This window comes from Bubalus bubalis, chromosome 4 (genome assembly GCF_019923935.1).
Source record: "Bubalus bubalis isolate 160015118507 breed Murrah chromosome 4, NDDB_SH_1, whole genome shotgun sequence".
NCBI lineage: Eukaryota > Metazoa > Chordata > Mammalia > Artiodactyla > Bovidae > Bubalus > Bubalus bubalis.
Genome location: NC_059160.1, coordinates 128115501 through 128134606, shown reverse-complemented (window position 1 = coordinate 128134606; position 19106 = coordinate 128115501). Strand labels below are relative to the sequence as shown.

General features: G+C 44.2%; 1 protein-coding gene and 1 non-coding gene across 3 annotated transcripts in view; one reads left to right on the top strand and one right to left on the bottom strand.

Annotated features, from left to right (window-relative positions):
* Positions 1-17515, top strand: part of NID1 (nidogen 1) — a 100644-nt gene extending 83129 nt beyond the window's left edge. For both annotated transcript variants that reach the window (XM_006075499.4, XM_006075498.4), the window contains exons 15-20: positions 5293-5419; positions 10414-10585; positions 11775-11932; positions 13093-13216; positions 14498-14610; positions 15583-17515. In XM_006075499.4, the coding sequence (XP_006075561.2) occupies positions 5293-5419; positions 10414-10585; positions 11775-11932; positions 13093-13216; positions 14498-14610; positions 15583-15704 (816 nt within the window). In that variant the 3' untranslated portion in view covers positions 15705-17515. The remainder of the gene's footprint in view (positions 1-5292; positions 5420-10413; positions 10586-11774; positions 11933-13092; positions 13217-14497; positions 14611-15582) is intronic.
* TRNAW-CCA lies at positions 5002-5073 on the bottom strand. The gene has a single exon. It is a non-coding gene; the product is annotated as a tRNA-Trp (tRNA).
* Positions 17516-19106: the final 1591 nt, after the last annotated feature.

Below are 19106 nucleotides of genomic sequence, written 5' to 3'. Positions count from 1 at the left end.
GGCCTGGTGGAGGCTTCCGACTGTGGACTACAGGGTTGCCAGGACACTGGTGGGCCATCAGGGTCCTCTAAGGAGGGGAGAAGTAGCAGCGAGTAGTCCATCAGGCCTTGGAGATTGGCCTGGGAGATGAAAGTCCAACAGAAAATCCTCATCACCCCTCAGTGCTGGTTGCAGAGCCTTCTTGAAAATTCTGGATAGAAATGTTGCTTTCTTCTCGTCTTCCTTCCCCACTCCCCTGTCTCTGCTGCCTGCCCTATTTTCTCTTCCTGCATCAATCTCCACATCATAGATGCCACACACGGCCACACCCACTCTTCTTTTTGACCAAGGTCAAAAAAAAGTCTGCAAAGTAAAAATGCTTCTTTTTTTAAAATTTTATTTTATTGAAGTATAGTTGATTTACAATGTTGTGTTAATTTCTGTTGTACAGCAAAGTGACTCCATTATACACACACACACATATATACATGGTTTTTCACACCCTTTTCCATTATGGTTTCTCACAGGATATTGAATGTAGTTCCCTATGCTATACAGTAGGGCCTTGTTGTTTATCCATTCTCTACACAATAGTTTGTATCTGCTAATCCCGAACTCCCATTCCTGCCCCTTCACACCCCACTGCCCTGGCGACCACAAGTCTGCTCTCTGTCTGGGTGTGTTTCTGTTTCATAGATAAGCTCACTTGTGTCATATTTTAGATTCCACATGTGAGTGATGTCGTATGGTATTCGTCTTTCTCTTTCTGGCTTACTAACTTACTAGAGATGGTAATCTTTAGGTCCATCCATGGTAAAAAATGCTTTTCAAAAGCCTCTTGCAAAGCAGCCTTGATTGTTCTTCCCCAGCACAAAGCCCTCTGATGGATTCCCCTTTCACCCAGAGGGAAAAAAAATCAGTTATTTTCATGGCCTTTGGCTACCTGTCCCAACCCCATTTCTTGCAGCTGCCCCCTCACTCACTGGCTGCAGCCCTCTGGCCTTCCAGCTGATCCTCAACTCGCTGCACACAGGTGCACCTCAGGGCATTTGCATCTGCTGGCCCCTGCCTGCAGTTTTCTCACTCTAGACCCTGGCACGGCTCACATGTACATTGCACGGTTGACATGTACATAGACACGGCCACATGTACCTTACACAAACTTCTGCTGCACATCACCTCTGGGAGAAGCCTGTCCTGGCTGCCCTGTTCAGACTGCAGCCTCCAGTCACCCTTCTCTGTCTTTTAGCAAACACTCAGCACTACTCCTCAGGGTACATGTTCTGTATCTCATGTATCTCTTTCCACCAAGAATAGAGACCTGGATGGACCTAATGTCTGTCATATAGAGTGAAATAAATCAGAGAAAAACAAGTATCATACACTAAAGCATGTGTGTGGAATCTAGAAAAATGGTACAAATGAACCTATTTGCAACACAGGAATAGACACAGACATAGGGAAGGGATGAGTGGATGGAGTGGGGGTGGGGGATGGCAGGTAAGATGAACTGGGAGATTGGGATTGACATGGGCACTCCCATGTGTGAAACAGATAGCTGATGGGAACCTGCTGTCTTGCACAGGGAGCTCAGCTCAGTGCTGTGATGACCTAGAGGGGATGGGCAGGGGGGAGGTCCAAGAGAGAAGAGATAGCTGTATACATATGGCTGATTCACTTTGTTGTGCAGCAGAAACTAATAGCATTGTAAAGCAACTATACCCCAATTATAAAAAGAATATAAGCACTCCAAGACCAGAAATTGTCCGTCTGTTTCATGGAGGTATTTGTTTCACAATGGTGTTTCCAGACCCCAAACAGTGTTTGGCACTTGAGAAGTATTTACTGAAGGAATGCATAAGTGATCTTTATGATTTCCTATTGCCTCACTGAAGCACAAATCCCTCAAGGGGCAATCATTGTTCTTCTCTTGTATCCACCAGCACACACTCCCAGGTAGTAGGAGTCAGGAAAGCCATTCCCCCAACACCCAGGGGAGAGGCTTAAATGTCAAATGAGGCTGTGAGAAGCAGGAGACTGAGATGTGATCCGTGGAGGGGAAGGTGCTGAAACAATATTCACTGTGTCTTTCCTATCTATGATCTATCTATCAATCATTTATCCATTTATGGATACATCCATCTAGCTATCTGTTTTTACCATCTAGGTATTTTAGTTTAACTGTACCTAATGCCACCGTTCAATGGCATTAAATCCCACCATCATCACCATCCATCGTCCCAAACTGAAACTCTGGATCCATTCACTAATTCTCCCTCCTCCTCCACCAGTCTTCTGCAACCTCATTCCACTTTCTATCTCTATGAATTAGCCTGTTCTAGGGAAACTCCTCTAAGTGGAATCATGCAGTGCTTGCTCTCTTGTAACTGGCTTACTTCACTTAACATAATATCTTCAGATTTCATCCATATTGTGACATGTGTCAGGATTTCCTTCCTTTTTATGACTGAGTAATATTCCATCATGCGGATATTTCATATTTTGTTCATCTGTTCTTCAGTGGAGAACTTGGGCTGCTTCTGCTTTTTGACTATTGTGAATAATGTTTCTATAAACATGGGTTTACAAACATCTGTTCAAGTCCTTACTTTCACTTCTTTTGGAAATAAACCACACATGGAATTACATGGTAATTCTATTTTTAATTTTTTGAGGAACTGCCATACTGTTTTCCTTAGCAGCTGCACGATTTTGCATTCCCACCACCAGAGCACAAAAATTCCAAATATCCCTGCTACTTTGCTAACACATTATTTTCTTTTTTTTTTTTTAATTGTAGCCATTCTAATATGTGTGAAGTGGTATTTTGTGATTTTGATTTGCATTTCTCTAGTTGGTAAAGAATGCATCTGCAATGCAGGAGACCCCAGTTCAATTCCTGGGTCAGGAAGATCCCCTGGAGAAAGGATAGGCTACCCACTCCAGTATTATTGGGCTTCCCTTGTAGCTCAGCTGGTAAAGAATCCTCCTGCAACGTGGGACACCTGGGTTCGATTCCACAGTTGGGAAGATCCCCTGGAGAAGGGAAAGGCTACCCACTCCAGGATTCTGGCCTGGAGAATTCCATGGACTATATAATCCATGGGGTCACAAAGAGTTGGAAACGACTGAGTGACTTTCACTTCACATTCACAAGGATTGTGAATGAGATGTTCAGGTCAGTTCAGTTCAGTTGCTCAGTCCTGTCCGACTCTTTGCAACCCCATGGACTGCAGACGCCAGGCCTCCCTGTCCATCACCAACTCTCAGAGCTTACTCAAACTCATGTCCATTGAGTCGGTGATGCCATCCAACCATCTCATCCTCTGTCATCCCCTTCTCCTCCCACCTTCAATCTTTCCCAGCATCAGAGTCTTTTCCAATGAGTCACTTCTTTGTATCAGGTGGCCAGAGTATTGGAGTTTCAGCTTCAACATCAGTCCTTCCAATGAGTATTCAGGACCTATTTCCTTTAGGATGGACTGGTTGGATCTCCTTGCAGTCCAAGGGACTCTCAAGAGTGTCCTCCAACACCACAGTTCAAAAGCATCAATTCTTTGGTGCTCAGCTTTCTTTATAGTCCAACTCTCACATCCATACATGACTACTGGAAAAACCATAGCTTTGACTAGATGGACCTTTGTTAGCATCTTTTCATGTGCTTAAGGGCCACTTATATATCTTCTTTGGAAAAATATCTATTCATATCCTTTGCCCATTTTGTGGTTGGGTTATTTTGTTGTTGTTACTGAGCTGTAGGAGTTCTTCATGTATTTTATCAACCCCTCATCAGATACAAGATTTGCAGATATTTCCTCACCTTCCATGAGTTGGTTACCTTTTCACTTTGTTGACTGTATCTTTTACTGAACAAAAGTTTTCCATTTTGGTAAGATCCAATTTATCTATTTTTTGCTTTTGATGTCATAGCCAAGAAATTATTGCCAAATTAAACACTATGAGGCTTTCAACCATGTTTTCTTCTAAGAAATTTATAGTTTTAATTGTTACATTTGGGTTTCTGATTCATTTTGAGCTTATTTTTGTATATGGTGTAAGGTGAGGGTCTCTGTGTCCCTTATGACCTGACCTCTAAAGGGGAAGTGTGTGCTGATAACTGGTTCTCTCCTAAAACATCTTCCTGGTCTTCTACTTCTGTGGTGTCCAGGGGCTTTACTTATGTTTCCATATATATTTTAGAGTGAACTTGTAAGTTTCTACTTTAAAAAAAGAAAAGAAAGAAAAGCCTTTTGGGATTTTGATATGGATAGCATTGGATCTTTAATTCTTAATTAGGGAGAATTGATATCTTAGCAGTGTTAAATCTCATGATCCATTAAACTAACATCTCTTCATTTATTTGCATCTTCTTTAATTTTGCTATGCAATGTTTTATAGTATTCAGCCTAAAATATTTTGGTTTTGTTGCTATTATAAATATTATTGTCTTAAAATTCTACTTCTTGCTGGTATGTGGAAATACAGTTTTATGTTGATCTTGGATTCTGCAACCTTGCTAGATTCAATTATTAATTAAAATATTAGTATAGATTCCCCAGGAGCTTCTACATAAATAATCATATTGTCTTAAAATAGAATAATTTTACTTCTTCCTTTCCAATATTTATGTGTTTTATTTCTTTTTTATGGTCTTCAGTTTGTCAAAGGTTTCTTAGATAATATACAAAAAGCATTATCCATAAAAGAGTAATAAATTGAACTTTACAAAAATTTAAAATGTTTGCTCCCAAAAAACATTATTTAAGAAAATGAAAAAGTGCTATTTGCTGAGAGAAACTGAAGCAGGTTGCCATGCCCTCCTCCAGGGCATCTTCCTGACCCAGGGATCAAACCCATGTCTCTTATGTCTCCTACATTGGCAGATGGGTTCTTTACCACTAGCACCACCTGGGAAGCCCCATCTTTGCAACCCCGTGGACTGTAGCCTACCAGGCTTCTCTGTCCATGGGATTCTCCAGGCAAGAGTACTGGAGTGGGTTACCATTTCCTTCTCCAGGGGATCTTCCTGACCAGGGATCGAACCCGGGTCTCCTGCATTGGAGGCAGACGCTTTAACCACTGAGCCACCAGGGAAGCCCATACATATACATACTTATACACATATGACAACAGATTTTTATCTGAAGTTTATAAAGAACTCCTGCCACTGAATAATTTAATTTTAAAAATGGACAAAAGACTTGAAGACACTTCATTTTGAAAGGTGTCCAAATGCCTGTAAGCACATGAAGATTCCTACTATCATGAGGCGCGAGTAGATGGACCACTCTCACCGCTGGTCTACACTTCCAGGGTAAAGTCATCATTGGACTGGCCTTCGACTGTGTGGACAAGATGGTTTACTGGACCGACATCAGTCAACCTTCCATCGGGAGAGCCAGTCTGCATGGCGGAGAGCCAGCCACCATCATTCGACAAGGTGGGCAAGCAAGCATCATTCTTGGTTTTGCTTTTAGTAGCCCACGTGGCTCTTGGGGGAGAGAGCAGAGTCATGCGGTGTATGGTTGCTTGCAGGATATGGTGATTGGAGATGGGTTGGGTTCTCGGGCCCAAACATCACCCTTTCTAGCCTTCTCTGAATAGTCCTCCAAGGACTCATCACTAAATCATGAACATCTTAGCTGGGATGTGTTGCTGAAATAAAATTAAAACAGGGTAAGTGTCCATGCCTGTCTCTGAAAGCTTATGTAGCCAGTTTTAAGGAATAATAAAGGCCAAACTCAACCATGTGGTTTGGATATATGCATTTCCCTCTGGCTGCTGAGCCTCGAGTTGATTCTCAGACTGTCTGCCCCTTGGGGTGGTCCATTAGGCAATAAACAGAAAAATCATAAAGATGGGAGGGTCACAAGCATATTGGCAAATACTGTCCCTGAGAGGTGAATCTATTCCCAAGACAGTTTTCAATTTGAAGGGTTATCAGTTCAACCTGTAACCCCATGGTGGGGTGGGTCTCCTCTATTACATCTCACCTTCACTGGACCTTGCTCAGATTGCCAGAGGAGTACAGCAAATTAGGCTGAACTTTTACAGACATTTCTGTTTTTGTTGCATCACTAATGGTAAACCACATGACACTTTGGCACAGCCTACCCCTCAACATTTAGCCTCAATTCCTTAACTTACGGGTGCCAATTTAAGCCAAGGACTCTATTATTTTAATGCCTACAGTCAACAAGTCAAGACTATTTTAAATGAATATGTTTTATCAAGGTTCAAGTCCATTATGACAAAAAGTCCAAGGACCTGTAAAAATTCTCCTCTACTGAAAAGGTCAAATATTGCACATTGCTCAGTCTGTGACTTAACCAGCTGCCTTGCAGATATTTTCAGTCAAAAAACATTGCCTTGCCAATGAGATGTGCTATGTAAAATCATCTTGTTTTCTCTGCAGAACACTCAAAGGTACATCTTTAAGGACTTCCTGGCTTGGGGGAAAAAGCAAAGAATCATCTTTAAAATATTTGAGCCTCTTTGGTATTTCTTTTTACTGATGCTTGGGGCTGAGTGTTATTGTTCAGTTGCCAAGTTGTGTCTGACTCTTTGCAACCCCATGGACTGCAGCACGCCAGGCCTCCCTGTCCCTTACCATCTCCTGGAGTTTGCTCAAACTCATGTCTATTGAGTCAGTGATGCCATCCAACCATCTCATTCTCTGTCATCCCCTTCTCCTCCTGCCTTCAGTCTTTCCCAGCATCAGGGTCTTTTCCAATGAGTCTGCTTTTAGCATCAAGTGGCTTAAGTTTTGGAGCTTCAGCTTCAGCATCAGTCCTTCCAGTGAATATTCAGGTTGATTTCCTTTAGGATTGGCTGGTTTGATCTCCTTGCAGTCCAAAGAACTCTCAAGAGTCCTCTCCAGCACCACAATTCAAAAGTATCAGTTCTTTGGCACTCAGCCCTCTTTATGGTCCAACGCTCACATCTGAATATGACTCCTGGAAAAACCAAAGCCTTGACTAGACGAACCTTTGTCAGCAAAGTGATGTCTCTGTTTTTTAATACTCTGTCTAGGTTTGTCATAGCTTTTCTTCCAAGGACTAAGTGTAGCTTTTCTAATTTAACGTCTCTCTAACAACTTTTGATAATGTCAGAAGGGCCCTTGTGCCTGTGGAACAGCCCCTGGGATATATTTTTCCTTCCTTGGCTCCTTCATAAGAGATAATATAGCAGGAATTAAGCTGAGGTTGAGTTACACAGGTCGACTATGGACACAGACCTCAAATACTTTTCTGGAAGCCAGCGTGCTATTTAAATAGTGTCTGCTAGTTTTCATGGCTTGCTTTAATGAATAGAATGAAGTTTCTAATGAATACAAGTTTGAAGATGCCTTTTTGCATCTTAATGCTGTTGAAAATGTTGTTTCTATTATCTGTAATTTGACTTCAAAACCCACAGGAAGTGGGGAGTAGGTCATCGTTTGCTATTTCCTGTTGTTTTTGGAACTGATAATGATCCAAGAAAGCTTTAAGACCAGTAAGAAACATTCCAGACAAAAGCCCACTGTGAAAACACAGAATTAAATCAGAATGTGATCTTTGTAGAAGAAAGATCACTAGGAATACATTGTCCTTTTAATTTCAAAAAAGAGAAAGAAGTTTCCACTTACATTCTCATCATCGTATTTTCCTAGTGAGTGAAAATGGCAATGGGTATCTTTTCTTTTTCTTCCTAATTTCATAATGTCTGAATCCCGGGCTTCTCTGTTTTTCCTTGAGTTAAAGTCCTAGCCAGATATCTTTAATAAGTATCATCATCTGTTTCTTTTTGATATAATCAGTGTGGAATATATAGCCCTGCAATTTTCCCATCTTGCCCTGACTCACAGGAAAGGATGAGGTTTTCCAGGCCTTTCCTTTGGCTCCTTAGCCTATAAAGAAGTTTTTTTCTGGTTGGGGGAGGAGTTCTGGTTGCTCTTGGGTTTGACGTCAAGACCAGGCTGTTTCTAAAAAGACAATTGGCATGGAGTTCCTTCCGGGAACTTGTAAAGATACTCTTGTTAAACAGCCTTCCCTGGTCCCACCATGTCTGAAGAGCCCGTGCCTCTCAGACAGGATGTACTCGTTCCAAATATACCCTAGAATGATTTCTTCTGATTTTGTCTGAAGGTCTGAAGGGGTCTTTGGAGGTCAGTCTCACTGTCCCTTTGCCTCCAAGGATGTGGGAAATATTTTCAGTCAGTTTAGTCGCTCAGTCATGTCCGACTCTTTGTGACCCCATGGACTGCAGCACACCAGGCTTCCCTGTCCATCACCAACTCCCGGAGCTTACCCAAACTCATGTCCATTGAGTCAGTGATGCCATCCAACCATCTCATCCTCTGTCATCTCCTTCTCCTCCCACCTTCAATCTTTCCCAGCTTCAGGGTCTTTCAAATGAGTCAGTTCTTCGCATCAGGTGGCCAAAGTATTGGAGCTTCAGCTTCAGCATCAGTCCTTCCAATGAATATTCAGGACCTATTTCCTTTAGGATGGACCGGTTGGATCTGCTTGCTGTCCAAAGGACTCCCAAGAATCTTCTCCAACACCACAGTTCAAAAGCATCAGTTCTTTATAGTCCAACTCTCACATCCATACATGACTACTGGAAAAACCATAGCTTTGACTAGACGGAGCTTTGTTGGCAAAGTAATGTCTCTGCTTTTTAGTATGCTGTCTAGGTTGGTCATAGCTTTTCTTCCAAGGAGCAAGCGTCTTTTAATTTCATGGCTGCAGTCACCATCTGCAGGGATTTTGGAGCCCCGCAAAATAAAGTCTGTCACTGTTTCCATTGTTTCCCCATCTATTTGCCATGAAGTAATGGGACCAGATGCCATGATCTTCATTTTCTGAATGTTGAGTTTTAAACCAGCATTTTCACTCTGTTCTTTCATTAAGAGGCTCTTTAGTTCTTCTTCGCTTTCTGCCATAAGGGTGGTGTCATCTGCATATCTGAGGTTATTGCTGTTTCTCCTGGCAATCTTGATTCCTGCTTGTGCTTCATCCAGCCCGGCATTTTGCATGATGTATTCTGCATATAATTTAAATAAACAGGGTGACAGTATACATCCTTGATGTTCTCCTTTTCCCATTTGGAACCAGTTTGTTGTACTTTATAAATCTTTGCTTTGGGTTGGAATAATAAAGACCTTGTTTAGAATTAGAAACGATTGTTTCTAACTCTTAATAAGCTTTCTCTGATGGGAGTCCTTCAGGGGGGCTTGGATGTTTCCATCATTCATAGTCATGATCATGGTAGGAGTTTAGTGAAAGCTGATACGGAGGGGGCTGAGGGTTGGGACTGCTTCGCTATTGATGAAAGAACACAGTGCTGCAGGGCTGGTTTCATACCAAGTCCCTGGGGCAGGGTAGCTCCATCCTTGGCTCTTCCCCTTCCTGTTTCCACTTCCAGCTGTACTAAATGACCTTCAACTCCATAATCAGCAGAGGGGAGGAGTCCAAGGTGACCCCAGTAAAACCCTGGTAGGGTTTTAGCTTTTAATTTGGTTGTATTTATAGTCAGGAAACCATTGTAATCTTGAACTCCTGATTAGGTTTGGTGGGTGCTAAAGGCTCCCATTGCAGTCAGCTTATACTGTGGCAACCCCTGGCTTGAAAATCAGTTACTTAGAGCCTAGTAAGGACTTCTGGGGTGTTATTTGCAATCGCTGATACCCCTTCTTTGTACTCTTAACACTTGTATGAAAGTAATAACAGCTGTGATTTCTTGCATATATTATTTCTTAGCAATGACCTATTTTCCCCCGTTGATGAATAAGATAAGTCTGTCCCATTCCCCATCTTTAGATCTTCCTGTGCCTCCCCTTTGCATAAGAGATAAGCTCTAAGCTTGTTAACACATGCCGCCTAACTTCATCTCTGGCCACTCTCCACCCTCGGGGTCTCCAGCCACACAGAATGACATTGTATACTTCAAGCCATATCCACTCTTCCTTTATATCAGTGTGTTGGTCTCACTACTTGGAAAACCTTGACCAGGATCTTTGCCTGAGAAAGTCCTGTTGTTCCTGCAGTAGCCAGCCTTATGAGGTATTGCCTCCCCCAGGAAGTGTTCCTTGGTCTCCCCAGGCTAAGTCCAGTGTTCCTGCTCCATGCTCCCACAGAGCCTGGAACTCAGTCTGAATTGTGATTGGCCATGGGCTCCTTGAAGGCAGGGCCACATCTGCAGCATCCGTATGGGTCGGGTTCCCAGTACGGTACACATCCGTCCATTCCCAATATGGATGTCCATCGAGGGAATGAGTAGCACCGTAACATTTGTCACTAAGTGTTATTTATCTTAACAAGCATTTAACACTCCCATTGGTTTTCTCAAAGTGCAAGGGTTGGATGCCAGATGAAATAGCGCTGAGTAATCAGAAAAACCTCATCTTACTCGTTTAAAAAAAAATCAGTAATGTTTGGTGTTTACTTCTAGATCTTGGCAGCCCCGAAGGCATTGCTCTTGACCACCTTGGGCGCAACATCTTCTGGACGGATTCTCAACTGGATCGGATCGAAGTTGCGAAGCTAGATGGGACCCAGCGGCGGGTGCTGTTTGAGACTGACTTGGTGAATCCCAGAGGCATCGTAACAGATTCCGTGAGAGGGTGCGTGCATGCTAAGTCGCTTCAGTCGTGTCCAGCTCTGTGTGACTCTGTGGACTATAGCCCGCCAGGCTCCTCGGTCCTTGGGATTCTCCAGGCAAGGACACTGGGATGGGCTGCCCTCCTCCAGAGGATCTTGCCACCAGGGAAGCCCCTGTGAAAGGGTATCTCTGTGTAAATCTGTGTGTGTGTCTGTTCTATTTGCATCTGCCCTTGTGCATATTCTCAAAGTTTGACTGTAACCCCAGCATTGCTGTCCTGAAATGAATGAGTTTAGGATGAATGAGGCCACAGTTGGTGGCTTCTAGATATCTGAGGTGAAGCCAGAACATTTATTATAATCCACCGGAATCATGAACTCAGTACCATGCTCCACTTTCAAATCTTTTACCAAGAGCTTTGTAAGTTGACGGCTCAGAAATTGGATATTTCCACTTGGATTGAATGTTAATCAAATATTTGAGTTGTATCAACCCCAGAAGAATATCAAGGGAGCATCAGTGTCCCCCTGGGGCTCCTTCCGGGGGCCCAACGCAGCATGAACACCTTGGAGGCCCTCCTTAGGGGTTTTGTGAGCACATTCTTTACCTCACTGCAGGCTCTGAGTCTTACACCCTAGGCCATGTCTCCTTGATGCTTTGACGTGAGACCACATCTCTTGTTCTGTGGCCGTTTGGCCGCCTCTCTGATTTCAGGTGCCTTGACCACTTATCCTCCCAGCATTGCTTCTGGGCTTCATCCTCTGGGTGTGCTGTGCCTTCCTGAGTGCTGACAGCATATGAGAATCCCCAAGTGTTTATGTCAGTTACGGTGCTCTATTTTTTAAAAAGAGTTTCATTGAGATATGTCAGTTATATTTAAGGGAAGTGAAGTTGTTAGTAACAGAATGATTCAAGTGAAAAACCAAATAGAAGGATCTTTACAAAGGCAATGTGTCTTGGCACCTCCAGATCCTTTATAGCCATTAATTTTTATTTTATTTTTAAATTTCTTGGTTGCACTGTATGACCTGCAGGATCTTAATTCCCTGGCCAGGTATTGAACTCATGCCCCCTGCAGTGGAAATGCAAAGTTCTAACCCCTGGACCGCCAGGGAATTCCCTATCATAGGTTCTGTTTAAGTGTCTTTAAGTGAACTTTTTCTCATACATCTTCATTGTTTCTCTTCCCCTTTCACTTCCTTTTCCTCCAGGAATCTTTATTGGACAGATTGGAACAGAGATAACCCCAAAATTGAAACTTCCTACATGGATGGCACAAACCGGAGGATCCTGGTGCAGGATGGCCTGGGCTTGCCCAACGGGCTGACCTTCGATGCCTACTCGTCTCAGCTCTGCTGGGTGGATGCAGGTGACAGAAAGCCCCAGGCCTGGCTCCTGGGTTTTTTACCAAATAATCATTGTTACCCACTGTACTATCAAGAGTAGCTATTGTGGGGAATAAGGCATAAGATAACTGCTTTTTTTCTGCACAAACATCAGCTGCATATCTTTGCTCTAAAACTGTTTCCCTCAGCTTGATGTAGCCCAGGGAGTATTCTCAATCTTCCAGGTCAGGGGTCAGCAAACTACAGCCTTGGGCCAAATGGTTTGGCCACCTGTTTTGGTATAACCTGGGAGCTGTAAAAGGTTTTCACATTTTTAAATGTTACATTTTAAAAGCTTATACAAATTCTTGTATAATGTCCTTGATTTCACCTCTTGGCTCACACAACCTAAGATAGTTACTGTCTGGCCCTTTAAGAAAAAGTTTGCTGACCCCCCAGAGCCTGTCCTCATCCTGGTACCTATTAAGCAATTCATGACTTACATTTTTGTAGCTCCTGCTTGTCCCCAAGCAGGGCTAAGGCAGGACTTGAAGCCAAGGAAGATAAAGTAAGGCAGTCCCGATGTGTGCTCCTGCCTGGGCAGATTTGGGGTGCCCCTGATGTGGGCAGGATGCTCAGTTGGGAAAGAATGTCAATCATCCATCAAGTCTCTGTTGAGTTCCTCCTTTGTTCTAGACTCTGTCAGGTACCACGGGAGATGCAGGAAGTAAAGCAGCAGAATTAAGTGAAAACCCAAGCCTTAAGTTGGTCATAATGCAGCCATTGATGCGCGGCTGTGCATACCTGCTCACCCAGTGGGAGCAGCTTAGCAATTCTAAGGGCTCTGAAAACAGGGAGGGGAGGTCTAGAGGGGCTTCAGGCAGGAGGGATTTGAACAGAAGCTGGAAGATGGCATCCTTCTTACTAAGCCCCTGGCTGCTCCAGAAATGGGTGAAATGGGGTGCTCTTCCTCTGCTCTGGCTCCCTTCTCCCCATCAGAACCAGGTGTGGGTACCAGATGGAGGTGGGACTGAGCAGTGAGAGGGGCGTGGGAGGATAACAGACAGCTTCCCAGTTTAGAAGAGCACATCTTGTGTTCTCTCGGATCTGAGCGTGTAACACTTGCCCTCCTTGCTTTTCGTTTTGGACACAAAGGGGCCATTTCTTGTGTGAACAATGGACGACTTGTTCTCACCCCACACAGGCACCCATCGGGCCGAGTGCCTGAAGCCTGGTCAGTCCAACAGACGCAAGGTTCTTGAAGGGCTGCAGTATCCTTTCGCCGTTACGAGCTTCGGGAAGAATCTGTACTACACAGACTGGAAGACGTGCGTCAGCTGTTGCAGCGCGGGGGCTGGGGGACCTGCCCTGCTGCCCTCTCTGGAGGCCACACCCTTTCCAAGCAGCTTTTTGGCTTGACCTTCCCGCCTCCAGAGATGCCCCCTCTGCCTCGCCCTCTGGTTGTCAGAGAGGAGGGCAAGGAAGGAGAGGGCAGTAACCCTAGGGAAGCAGGGGGTGCCATGTATCATCTAGATGCTCTTGGATGGGCAGCTTCAAGTCCACAAATGGGGACTTCCTGCGCATGTCCCTTCTCTTCCTAGGAGAGACCGTGCCTACTCCATGCCATTATTTTATTATAATTAGTATTATAATTCTTAAGCTGCAGTATTCCCAAAGCTCCTTCTTGACCTTTCCTGCAGAAAAGTAGGCTTAAACCAAGCAAGCGGCTGTGGCAGGAGCTTCAATATAGAAAGTGGATTTCCCAGTTTGGGATTTAGAGCCAGAGGGCAGAGCTAGCTGACCTTTGTCCTTTCTTTAAGAAGCCAGAGAATTGTAGGCTTCAGGAAGAGGGAGGGATGGCTAGGAAGTAAGGCCAGTGTATCTGTTTGGTTTTTTTTTTTTTTGCGTCTGTCTGTGCTGTCTTGTCTGATTTTTTGCCACCCCGCAGACTGTAGCCCATCAGGCTTCTCTGTCCATGGGATTTCCCTGGCAAGAATACTTGAGTAGGTTGCCATTTCCTCCTCCAGGGGATATTCCCAACCCAGAGATCAAACCCACGTCTCCTGTGTCTCCTGCATGGGCAGGCAGATTCTTGACTGTCTGAGCCACCTGGGAAGCCGTTTATGGCCTCCAATTTATCCCCCAAGGGCTTCCCTGGTGGCTCAGATGGTAAAGAATCCACCTGCAATGCAGGAGACCCAGGTTCAATCCCAGGGTCGGGAAGATCCCCCGGAGAAGAGAATAGCTACCCACTCCAGTGTTCTTGCCTGGAGAATCCCGTGGACAAAGGAGCCTGGCAGGTTACAGTCCATGGGGTCACAAAGAGTCAGACAGGACTGAGAGACTGACATGTTCACTTTATCCTCCAAGCGACAAAAGAGGTTGCCCTGTAGAGAAAAGTTCAAGCCATTAGATGTGTTTTTTGTTGTTAGTATATTTTTGGGTTTTGTTTGTATGGCCATGCCGCATAGCATGAGGGAATCTTAGTTCACCCACCAGGGATCAAACCACGCCCCCTACATTGAAAGTGAAGAGTCTTATCCACTGGACCATCAGGGAAATCCTGCCGTTAGATGCATTTTAACTTTCCATCCTTTGACACTTTGTAGGAATTCTGTGGTCGCTGTAGATCTCGCTGTTTCCAAAGAGACGGATTCCTTCCACCCCCACAAGCAGACCCGGCTCTATGGCATCACTTCCGCCCTGTCTCAGTGTCCTGAAGGTAACTCACCTGTGCTCTATGTAGTCAGGGGCTGGGTTGGCCCCTGGGGCTCAGAGCCCACACTCTGGCTGCCCCCTATGTGGCCTCTGGTAGCCCTGATCACAGGACAGGTGAGACCTAGTCCATTCCATCGAGGGTCTTCATTAATTAGTAGGTAAACCAGATGAATCAATAGAAAATGTTAGGGAATAAAGTGGATAGTGGATAAGGGTGAGGAAAAGTATTGACTCTTGGAGTGGGTCTAAAAGTATGCTGTCTTCAGGCTCCAAGGAGGAAAAGCAGTGTTAGGGTCTCTCCTGCTTTAAAAGTTCACCCATTTGGCCAGACAGCAACAACAATAATTGATAGCAATAATAATTGCAAACATGGATGTGATACTTCCTGTGAGCTGGGTACATCCCGTGTATTAAAAGTCACTACGTGCTTTGTATCCACTGGTTCACTTAATCCTCATAGCAGCCCTATGAGGTAGGTGTGATTATTTTGCCCACTCTATAAATGAGGATACTGAAACCACTTGCCCAAAGTCACACGGTCACTTCCAGTGCTCATGGCAGCAGACATGGGGGTAAGTTAGGCAGCCTGGCTGCAGAGTCTATGTATGGCTTCCTCCTTCCTGGCTTCCCTCTTGCCCCCTAGTGAAGCAGCCAAGCTGCATAGAAAGCATATTCTGCTTTAAAATTCCAGCTCCATGTTATGACCAGAGCTGAAGAACCCTCCCTGAGCTCTGCTAATAGCTTTGATGATAAATCTGCATATCCCCCAGATCAGGAATCAAGGTTTTTGCACATTTGGCAAATCCTTAATAATGAGGAAACAGCTAGGAGATAAGCTGAGTTAAATTTTCTATACAGCTTCCTTGTTCTCCAGGACCCCCCCTAAGCTTGGCCTCTCAGAGACTGAACAGGGGGCTAGTATGGAGGTCACTCTCTCAACTGATTGAACCACTGAGCTTACTTCTGCCTTTTCCAGGTCACAACTACTGCTCAGTGAACAACGGTGGCTGCACCCACCTCTGCTTGGCCACCCCAGGAAGCAGGACCTGCCGTTGCCCTGACAACACCCTGGGAGTTGACTGTATCGAGCTGAAATGAAGAGTTCCTTGTGTGCTCTCCAAAGTATTTCACAGCAGCACCCTTCTTGAAAGGGTCCAGACTGAAAACTGTCTGACCTGGTGGCTGAATGGCCACCAGGCCCAGGTCCATCCCAGCCTGAGCCCCAACAGCATTGCCCTCACTGTTCCCCAAAACACATGCCCTCAGCTTCTGGAATGGGAAAGCCTCTACTCCTACACAAAGTCTCCCTGACCCTAACCCTCAGACTAGCTTATACAGCCCTGAGTGAGGATTATATGCCCCATCCTGGTGCTGGAAACTGGCCCCAACCTTCATATCCCCATGGTGAGCAGAGCTTCCCATGGCCTGAGCTGCCCCCCTTCCTTGTGGCCTTACAAGCTCAGCCTCACTTTGAGACACCCATTGTTCCATCAGCTGCTGGACACATCAAGGCTGTGAGCGAAGGAGGGAGCTTGCTTTCCCACAGTTTTTCTTGGTGCTCTGATTTCCCTCTTTATACTCCTAGCATTTAACCCCTGAGTTCTATATCACCTGCATCCTGCATCCTGCCCAAGGCAGGATGTGAGCAAGCCCTGCCTGTTGATCAAAACTCACCGTGCCCAAAAGATATATGGGTATTTGGTGGATGATACTGAGCAGCCTCTCCCAGATAAATTATTGGCATTTCTGAAGTAGTTGTTGGTAGTCAAAGGCTTAAATCAAGAGTGTCCAGAGAAATTCAAGGTGCAGAGTCAGATGTTTGAGGATGGGGATTTTATCGATGTGCCTTAAATTATACCAAAGATTACCAAAGTATTCCTCTTTATCCAGAGTACTTGGATCCTAGCATCTGGTTCTTGGGGCAGCACAGCCCCACTGCTGGCACCTGTGTCCAGCCTCCACGTGGAGACCCATCTGAGATACAGGCTGGGACTGGGGACCCCCTGAAGTCCCTCATCTCTGCCCTCCACCCATGAGAGCCAATCTGCAATCAATCGTGAGCTCTGTGCTCTTTTGTTCATCCTCCATCCATGGCCCTTGCTCACTGTAGTCTCATCCAAAGACACAATCCAGGAAGGCCAAACTGTTTGTTCCTCATTGGTGTAATTAAAAGGACCATTACCACATTTCACATTTATGTTTCTCGAGCTTGTTTAGAAAACATCTCCTGACCATATATAGCTAGTGGTATTTGGAGGGGGGGTGCGGTGACTGCTTCCCAAAGTCCTAAAAAAATGGAAATTTTGAATTGAAAGCTAAGGATAAGGAATTTGAGTCAGTGAAGATCAGGTTAAGGAAGTGAGAAGACTCAATGAAAAATGAGAAGACTCCATGAAAAGTATCACAAAGAGATTGATCAACAGCAGAAATGGAAAACCCAAGAGGAAGGATAAAGGAGGAGATTTAACAATAGCAATAAGAAAAGCTCTTAAATAATGCCAAAGAAAAAAATGGTATGTTCTTTGCCAGAGGACATTTCTATACTTATGGACATGAAAGAATTTCCCTGTTTTTCTCCTTAAGGAAGATATCCCTCTTCTAATCTGCAAACCTCAGTACCCTGAACTCCCCTCTACACACACTGCTTTTCTACAGCACATAGGAGCCTGAATGGAAAGAGCCTTTCCTTGAATAATTGGAGTTTGTTTTGAGAAGCAACTATATCCCCAAGAATCAAAAGGTTTGGGGAACACATGAGTCTTTTATATAGCCCAACCACATAAATTAGTTTAACTTTCCTTTTCTATTTATCATTCCATATCCAACCCTCTATATCAAATGTTTTGTCATGATTTTTGTATAATGTTTATAACTATTTTATTCATTTTGCTAGATGCATTCTAAAAATTTTTTAAATGGTAAATTCTTAAACTGTGGAAACCATTGAAGGTGCTTATTAACTGTTCCCCAGATTTGTACAAGTATTGGATAACTCCTTGAGTTTACAGCTGTATAAATTTTAGTGCATAAAATAAACTTTTTTTGTTAAAAAAGTCTTCTTTTATCTTGTTTGAATGAAGGTACTTAATCTCAGGAGGCAGATTCACAATGGAAAGACAGTCGTTTAATAATCTGCAAAACCTGTTTAGCCCCTAGTGTTATAAGGGATGGTTTTTTTCTCCAAGTGAGTCCACAAACTTCAGTTCAGTTCAGTTCAGTCACTCAGTCGTGTCCAACTCTTTGCGACCCCATGAACCGCAGCACGCCAGGCCTCCCTGTCCATCACCAACTCCCAGAGTCCACCCAAACTCATGTGCATCGAGTCAGTGATGCCATTCAGCCATCTTGTCTTCTGTCGTCCCCTTTTCCTCGTGCCCCCAATCCATCCCAGCATCAGGGTCTTTTGCAATGAGTCAACTCTTCGCATGAGGTGGCCAAAGTATTGGAGTTTCAGCCTCAGCATCAGTCCTTCCAATAAACACCCAGGGCTGATCTCCTTTAGAATGGACTGGTTGGATCTCCTTGCAGTCCAAGGGACTCTCAAGAGTCTTCTCCAACACCACAGTTCAAAAGCATCAATTCTGCGGCGCTCAGCTTTCTTCACAGTCCAACTCGCATATCCATACACGACCACTGGAAAAACCATAGCCTTGACTAGACGGACCTTTGTTGACAAAGTAACGTCTCTGCTTTTTAATATGCTATCTAGGTTGGTCATAACTTTCCTTCCAAGGAGTAAGCGTCTTTTAATTTCATGGCTGCAGTCACCATCTGCAGTGATTTTGGAGCCCCCAAAAATAAAGTCTGACACTGTTTCCACTGTTTCCCCATCTATTTGCCATGAAGTGATGGGACCGGATGCCACGATCTTCATTTTCTGAATGTTGAGCTTTAAGCCAACTTTTTCACTCTCCTCTTTCACTTTCATCAAGAGGCTTTTTAGTTCCTCTTGACTTTCTGCCATAAGGGTGGTGTCATCTGCATATCTGAGGTTATTGATATTTCTCCTGGCAATCTGGATTCCAGCTTGTGCTTCTTCCAGCCCAGGGTTTCTCATGATGTACTCTGCGTATAAGTTAAATAAGCAGAGTGACAGTATACAGCCTCGACACACTCCTTTTCCTATTTGGAACCAGTCTGTTGTTCCATGTCCAGTTCTAACTGTTGCTTCCTGACCTGCATATAGGTTTCTCAAGAGGCAGGTCAGGTGGTCTGGTATTTCCACCTCTTTCAGAATTTTCCACAGTTTATTGTGATCCACACAGTCAAAAGCTTTGGCATAGTCCATAAAGCAGAAATAGATGTTTTTCTGGAACTCTCTTGCTTTTCCGCAAACTTAGGGGCTGATAATTGACTTTAAAATAATTCTATCATGGATTCACCCTTTTAAACATTGCTTTAATTTTTTATAAAAATTTTAGCTACAGGCGGTAGCATTTCCTGGTTCAGTTCTGAAGATGAGCTGTGTTTTTTCCCCCTTTTCATATCCAGAAGTAACAA